Source organism: Sipha flava, unplaced genomic scaffold, assembly GCF_003268045.1.
Source record: "Sipha flava isolate LNK unplaced genomic scaffold, YSA_version1 34_pilon_pilon, whole genome shotgun sequence".
Lineage (NCBI taxonomy): Eukaryota > Metazoa > Arthropoda > Insecta > Hemiptera > Aphididae > Sipha > Sipha flava.
The window spans coordinates 1,133,017-1,141,086 of NW_020273045.1; the positions used below are offsets into that span (position 1 = coordinate 1,133,017).

Below are 8,070 nucleotides of genomic sequence, written 5' to 3' on the forward strand. Positions count from 1 at the left end.
TGAAATTAAAATGACAAGTTTTAATTAATATTCATTATACACGTATGAACAAAAAAAAAAATCCTAATAAATATAATAACTTAATTTAGTTGGTCAGATGTACTGTAAAAATCATTGTCCTTTTGTATATTATCAACAAATCATAACTGTTATTGTTAACAGAGTCTTCAACAACCACATCTGTGGGTTTTGTTTCAGAATTTATTCTTATGCAACACTTAGTTATAATTAGGGGCTTACATAAACTCATATACTCGTACCTAAGTAGTACCCGACTTAATTTGAATTTAGGATGACTCACAGAGGCTATTATAAAGTTTTACTTTATAGACAACTTAAATCCAATATATAATAAAAACGAGTTTAGTGAGATTTAATAAAAGTGAGGCTTACAATATTTCAAATTTGTAAAAGATATTAACAAACGCCTTGGAACTAAAATATTTGAAGCTATATATCCCAAAAAACTATTGTTTTCACCTTGTAACTTATCTAATGATTTAGTTAGTGGCAGTGGCGTAGCCAGAAATATCCCAAGGAGGGGGGGGGGGCAAATATAACACCAAAATCATATACTTTAGTATTGTATATTTTCTGTGTAATATACCTAGTTGCCTGATCACCGCCTGAAAAAGCAAATACAACACATAATTTCCTATAGGCTTCTTTTTTAATCTCACTATAAACTAACCATGGAAATATTTCTAAATTCTTATATCGAAATGTTCTATTATGTTTACCTTCTGCACGTACAGGAAAATCGTATTTTGGCTCGGGTATCCGATTAAATTTCAAACAATTAAATATTTCAGAAGACTGTAAAGTGTGTTTGATCACAAAATTGGCAATATCATACAGAGGCGTATATAGGAGGGGTGTGCCTAGTGGGTTACAGCCCCCCCACCGAAATGTTTTAAAAAACTTAAAAATTATTTTAAACGTATGTTATATTTTAATGGTGCTTTATGCTTATTAAGAATTTGCGTCCAACGTCAAATCGTTTTGGGACATTCTGTAAATGAAATGTAGATAAGTAACTACTGTGCCTTGTTAGTAATTCTTAGATAACAGCGGTAATTGAACTCTGTCCATAGTGGCCCCTCCCGAAAATATTTTCTGTATACGCCACTGATATCATGCAAATGTCCTGATTTCTAAAATGATAAAAACTATTATTATAATCATTTTGCGAGTTAATGTGTGTGTGCGCAGACGCATCTCACGTGCATCAACACAAGCGATGGCGGCGAAGGAACGATATTAAACGGAAATGGCTATAATAGCTTATATTGTAAAACGTTACACCGACGTGCAGCCATTCTCGCGTTACGTCCAAGTTCTGTTCAAAAAACATTAAATATTCCAAAATTTTGTTTAACCTAAATCATTTAATGTCTATCGTCTATGTATATATATATAAAATATAAAATAAATTATGCAAAAAATAAAAAATATATATTACAGATCCGAAATCGGACTTTTAACTTATCGAGCTGATAACGCTTTATTAGTATTTTATTAATAGAACGGTTTTATTTTTACAGAACCGATAAGTCGTTATCGGTTCTGTAAATGTTCATGCGACCCAGCATTCAGAAGTCTTCAAAAGTGACTAATCCGGTTATCGCATTGAACTCATAGACAAATCAACACTTTCAACAAATATTGCATTAGCGTTAAAATGAAGTATAAAATTTTATTAGCCACAAATCGATAGCCGAAAAACTACATTTACCAAACTTATCAGTTACGATCGGAAACATTCACCGATTGCTCGCAACTGAATGTCAATACTGACATCGCCTATTCATTACCCGAACATTGACGGTAACGTATATTAATATAAACAATACTGAATTATTACCACGTATTTATTATATTTTTTTTTTTTTTTTTTTTTGGTAAACAGAACACAGATTAAACTTTAGAAAATAATATTGCATAAGTATTCATTAATCTTTTTGGTGCGATTTTTCGTTGCTGTACACGTAATGGTCACAAATACCCGTAACCGGTGATCGAGTTGACGGCTGTTTTCGCTCGGCCGTCCGTCCACGACCACTGGCGCCAGCCGCCGTCGTGCTCGTCGACGACCGAGTGATAGTCGTCCAGCGGCGGCCGCGCGCAATGGCCGCGGTGTAACAGTAACGCGGCCACGTCGCACTGCGCGTCGTCCGGATCGTCGCCGCCGCCGCTGAAACCTTTACCATCAGACGGGAGTCGCGCTGCCGGCGCGCGGCCACGGTGGCCGTCCGACCGACGGCGCTGGTGATGGTGGTGCTGCCGGTGCCTGTGGTGGCCGAGGCGGCGGCGGTCGCCGACCGGCCGGGGGAACACGTCGGACTGGGTCTCCCAGCACGGGGCCTGAACGGTGTCGGGCGGCGGCACGATGCCCAACGGCAGGCAGCTGCCGTACGGTATGTAACCCTCCTCGGCGTGCGGCGTCTGCACGTACAGCCACTGCTCGTTCTTGAACACCGCGTTCACCACCATGCCCAACGGCAACGCCACCTCCGTCTGGTAATGGTCGTCCAGCTGCGTCTGGTACAGCAGACACCCCGTGCACAGCACCATGGGTATGTTGCCCGGCCGGCCGATGGACGCCTGCAAGCAAAACCCCGTGAACCGTTACAATAGCCGTCGTGGTCCGGTCGATGAGCGATTTCGGCACGGCGAGACCGATTAACGGGTAAGAGGGTTTCGGGTTTCGGAAAACGATGAAAACATTTGAAGAATTCGATAATAAATATTGTAAAAAAAAAAATAAAAAAAAAAAAAAAAAAGAACGTTGATCTAAAAATGTATCTAAATGTATGGATTTGAGTGCCACAAGTCTTAACTTTTCTACATTTTCTACATTCTCAAGGCCACACCAAACGCCCTCTTATCACTCTCAATCGTATAAATATTGTATTATTCCATATTCTTAAAATTATATTACATTTACATGTGTATCATTATAGTTATTATTATTATTATTTATAATATTACTATTATAATCATATTTTATTATATTAAATTCATTACATCAATATTATATTTATCTTTTCTTTTTTTTTTTTTTTTTTTTTTGGCGGAAAGGATAAACGAAACGATTTAGGATGCGAATCAAATTATTACCAAAGTCGTTCTAACTATGCTCTTAGCTCCAAAATCTTAGAAAGGCCCTGTAAGGGCCCATGAAAATGTCGATTTGAACAAGCATATCCGCATGTATGTCAAATATATTTGAAGTATTCGTGTCAAATAAGTTTATGAACTTTATACAGTAATGATGTAATAGGTGAACAAAACAGCAAATGTAATATACATCACGCGTATTTTATTTTAATTTAAACTAAATACCTTCATGGTTCTATATATTATATTATGTAGTTATTATTACTTTTGAGAGGAAATCGTCTAGATCAGTTATGCCGTAGCCGTAAGTCGGCTCGGGTTTGACATAGTCTAATATATTTGAGTGGATGTGACTCCTCCTCGTCCTTTGAACGTGGTCGGTGTACATCCTTTTTCCTTGGTACTCGGATGCCGTCGGACCAGCGTAAGATTTTCTGACGAGTATGTCATCATTTTCCCTAAAATATCAAAATCAAACGTACAAATATGATCGTTTTACTACACTACATTTTATAGATACCAGGTTATCCCGCGGTAAATTAGTAAATTTTTTCAACTCAAGTCTAATTTATAAAAATTTCGATAACCCACAATGTCCTATATTGAATCCTAATAAATTACCCTGGTACGCTGGGATTTATTGATTCCGTCTAACTTCCGATTTCAAAAAATAACTACCTATCGATTCCGTCGACTATTGTTCATAAAAGTTTTGTATCAACTTCGCTGGTTGTTGATTCTGCCAGTTACTGTTCATAAAAATAAGGCTTTTAAAGATCAAAAAAAATTTGTAGATAATTTATCAATAGAACTTAATAATAAAAAATGTCTATACTACTTACGTATGTAAAACACGTTTCTAAATATTACCAAAATTAATTATTATTATTAAATTATGACATAATATTATTAATATTATTATTATACTAAAAAAAAATTTTTTTTTTTTAACATTTGAGTATATTTGTATTTATTTATTTTTCATAAAATTAGGTAAATTGATTTTCTAAAACTTTGTACTTTTTATTTTTCCTTTATAAATATAATCAGGTGATAATAAGAGCCGCCGGAATCGATAGTTGATTTTTATGAAATAGCCGGTATAATCGATATTAAATAGGCGGAATCCATATACTTCCTGGTACGTAACCCTGTTACAATTATAATCTAATAAAAATATACAAGTTAATGAATTAATTTAATTCCTTATGATAAGTAAGAATATAAATCGAAAATATGAAAATAAATTTAATTTCTGATAATGTATATGAAACTATACATACTCGTAATAATGAAATATTTATACTTATGTCAAACTTACGATTCATGAGACCTCTGATTAGATTCTTGTTGAGATGGGTCTCTTTTGTGTAGTACCCAAGTTAATGTATCGTCGTGTTTTTTCGCAAGCGATGAACTTCGAAGTCCCATCAGTTTTGAATCCCATCGAGGGCGTCTTTACTTTTTTTATTTCCTAAATTAGTACATATCTTTAAATTTACAATTTTTACATGTTTATGCTATGTTTAAAATATTAAAAATAATAATAAAAATAAATAGAAATCACTAGAAATAAAAGTTGTTTTTCTATCCTAAAACGTTATGAATTATAATTACGTTAGGTAGGTTATGTATTGTAGATTAATTTTTACCTGAAATTTGTTTATTTATATAATTAACTGCATAAAAAATATTTCTTAATAATTGTCAGTGATTTATACATTTTTTTTTTTTTTTTATAAAACCTCATAACTTTATAAGATAATTCATAGATTCATTTCAATAGGATTAGTAATTTTAGTTAGGTATTATGATTTAAAATATTAGAGTGCATTAAAAGGTTGAGAATTTATTTTGTGTATAGTAGCCGCGTGTTAGGAATCCCTTTTATACAAAAAATGGCGCGATCGAACAACCCCGTGAGCACTCGTTCTTACAGTTTATTATTATTATTGTTTATAATGTTTACCGCGTTATAATACTGTACTCGAGATTTAACGTTTTTTTTTTTTTTTTTTTTTTTTTTTTTACCACACAAACGCGATGGTCGAGACTCGCTATTTACGATTGCGCCGTAGTCATTTGGTGTACAAAACCAGGGAGGATTTTGAGAACATATCTGCTCGTAGACTTAACGAAGTCGATCATCGATCACACTTACTTTGCTGGACAATACCGCGGCGGAAACTAAACATTAACGCGTCCCCGGCCCACCGACGTTTTAGCGTTTTAGACGAATTTAAATCGGAGAAACTCGGCGGTGCACATTTACATTACGAGTGTTTGCGTAGTCACCGGCACATCACACGCCAAAGAGGGAGAACAACCACCGGCACGGATACGACGGCGGAGCTCGTCTTCGGCGGACGGTAATTACGAACGTACTGGGTTCTCTCGTTTGGTCGTCCGGGATCGTGTCGGCGCGTTTCGACGGCCGCGTCCGACGGTATTGCACGCGCGACCGTGGTATTATTATTATTAGATGTTTTTTTTTTTCTTCCTTAATACGAGGAAAAAAAACCACGCCGTTTTCGTACATTGCCCAGACGTCGTGCGCGCGCGATAGTGTGTTATCGAAGCGACTTTAATTGTTTGGGGGCGTCTTTGGTCAGGCACCGGCTTCGGACTGATACGAGAGAGGCGCGCGCGTAAACGTCTGCCCGACGACGTTCTCCGGGAGAAGAGGCGTAACTTGACCCGAGATCCGGCGTGCCCGGACCGTGGGAACGTGTTATGCAAGTGACCCTCGAGTGCACCGCGTCTAGCACAAAGCTCATAAACGCACGCACGCACGTGCATAGTACGTAAAGCATGTACAATATTCAAATTATATGAGGAAAAAAAAAAAAAAATGAAAAATGATTAAAACACTGCAATGTCCGTAATGGGGTATAATATAATGTACAGCGTGCGGTTATCCTCCTCCTACGTTTACTATTTCTACTCGTCCTCGTGAACGGGCGTTTGTTAATTATTACGAACGGACCGTACCGAAAGAAGAAAGCCAATCGGACGCACGAGCGCGTGCACGGGGTCTCCGCTGCACTCAGGTGGTTTTCCGTAGAGGTGGTGGTCCTAAGAACCGTTGTTATCGTACAGCTTCGCGTGTAGCGCGCGGCGGTTCTAGAGTTTTTCATTCGACGATTGACCGATACCGTTTTTATTTTCCATTTCGTCTTAGTCGAAGGTTTCAAAACGCCTTTATCATCATTGATTCCACAAAATATTATCTCCCGAATACAATGAAATAATTATAGTAATACAATACATAATATGTTATAACCCTGTCTGGATTACTATTATTTTGAACACGCCCTGGATGCGTCTAAAAAACGATCATTTCGCAAAAATATCGCATGTGGGAGGATCGATCGAGATGATTTGTAGGTGGTAATAAATCGTGCATGTGCGTGTTTATGAATTCGATAAATATCAATCCGCTTGTTGTTGTAAAAATACTTAACACGACGAAAAACTATACTTAAAATATTTCAATATTTATACACTATATAGTTTAAAGGTATTATTTAAACAGGTATAAAAAATAGTTTTTCTTAAGTCATACCTATACACATAGAGATACATCAGAAAGAAATACAATAACTAGCTGAAAAATAAAGTGTTTTTTTTTTTTTTTATGTGTTCTTCGATGTAATCTTTTAGATTACCACGTATTTCAGATACTCGAAATAAGACTATTATCTTCAAGACATATACTGTAAAATATCTCGATTCTCGGTTAAAGATCAGACGTTGTGCGATACGAATGTGTTAATTAAAATCTTTCTCTGCGAAGAGAGCCTGCCGCAATGTGCTAATCTCCGAAACAGACGAACTCGCGCGGCGCGTTAATGGGGCTGACAACTCGTAAGACCATGTATCATTACATGTATCTATTGCACCGAGGTATATAATATACCGACGCTATATACTGTGGCACGAAAAACGTGCCGGACGTCTGTAATTACAACGTATGCGTCATAGTATTCGCGTCGTTATTGTACAATGGTCGGACACAACGATGGGCCGTCCCACACTCAACCCGCGAACGCGTGCCGTTTATACACTCATCATCACGAGTAATAATAATTTTTAATTTTTTTTTTCTGCCAAACAACTTAACGAAATGCAGTACGAATAGTGAGAGAGTCATCGATCCGAGTCGTCGGAATTACCGTGGTAGTATAGGTGATACACATTTGTCATCAAATTCAACCACAACTGCCGCGATTTGTGTTAAATCAAAACATCTGTAGACTTGGGCCTCCAAAAAAACGTATCACTAGTGTGCCCAATATTCGAATACATTTGAGCTGTACCCATTAATAATTTTTATTTTACTTTTATTTCCTTCGTTCGTCATTCATTATACCTAGTTACAGAATATATGTTTTAACTAGGGTTCGGAACTTATAACAATTATAATAATCAGAATAAGCACTGAATAAGCACTTCAAAATATTAAAATAATCAAAAAAGAAGGCATGACAAAGATTATCGACATCATTTTTTCTTATATTATTGTTTAATTTTAACGCTCAAAAACATTTGAAAAAATTTCATCTTCAAAAAAAAATCATAAATCATTAGCTTTTTAGAGTTTCTGAGAAAATTTTAACTTTTTTACAATACAAATATTACTTATAGATATTCTAACCTTTTTGATTTTTCTAAAAACTAAATTTTAATTTTTTTTATGAATATTTTAAGAATAATTGATTAATTTTATAAAAAAACAAATGTATTTTAAAATGTTTCCTACCTTCTTTATTACATTGAATAATCAAATGTTTTCTTAAATTTTCGAATGCAAAAGTCCTTCTGTTCCTTATCAATATTCTTTTATAAGCCAAAAATGAAAGATCAACATCTACAAGCGTGATTAATACGCATTTAAATTATAATGTCGTTGGAATAGTCATCGAGTTTGCTATAGTCGGTTAATTCACT

The 8,070-nt window shown here is 35.6% G+C and overlaps 1 protein-coding gene across 2 annotated transcripts; it reads right to left on the reverse strand.

The window, feature by feature from the left end:
• Nucleotides 1–1,682: 1,682 nt before the first annotated feature.
• LOC112687506 lies at nt 1,683–5,640 on the reverse strand. 2 transcript variants are annotated; one of them, XM_025560238.1, is made up of 4 exons: nt 5,282–5,640; nt 4,442–4,594; nt 3,386–3,578; nt 1,683–2,604 (listed from the first exon to the last, which is right to left on the reverse strand). In XM_025560238.1, the coding sequence occupies exons 2-4, from the start codon at nt 4,549–4,551 to the stop codon at nt 1,996–1,998; spliced, it is 912 nt and encodes a 303-aa protein (XP_025416023.1). In that variant the 5' UTR covers nt 4,552–4,594; nt 5,282–5,640; the 3' UTR covers nt 1,683–1,995. The 2 variants fall into 2 exon arrangements, with proteins under 2 accessions (XP_025416023.1, XP_025416024.1); XM_025560239.1 differs by lacking the exon at nt 5,282–5,640 and adding an exon at nt 5,152–5,271.
• Between the last annotated feature and the right edge of the window lie 2,430 nt (nt 5,641–8,070).

What these genes read in the sequence shown, in the direction of transcription:
- LOC112687506 (XM_025560238.1), bottom strand. Translation starts at nt 4,551, where the DNA reads ATGGGACTTCGAAGTTCATCGCTTGCGAAAAAACACGACGATACATTA. An exon ending in AATCAGAGGTCTCATGAATC is followed by an intron (nt 3,579 to 4,441) that starts GTAAGTTTGACA and finishes TTGATATTTTAG; the next exon opens with GGAAAATGATGACATACTCG. An exon ending in TAGACGATTTCCTCTCAAAA is followed by an intron (nt 2,605 to 3,385) that starts GTAATAATAACT and finishes TTTTGCTTGCAG; the next exon opens with GCGTCCATCGGCCGGCCGGG.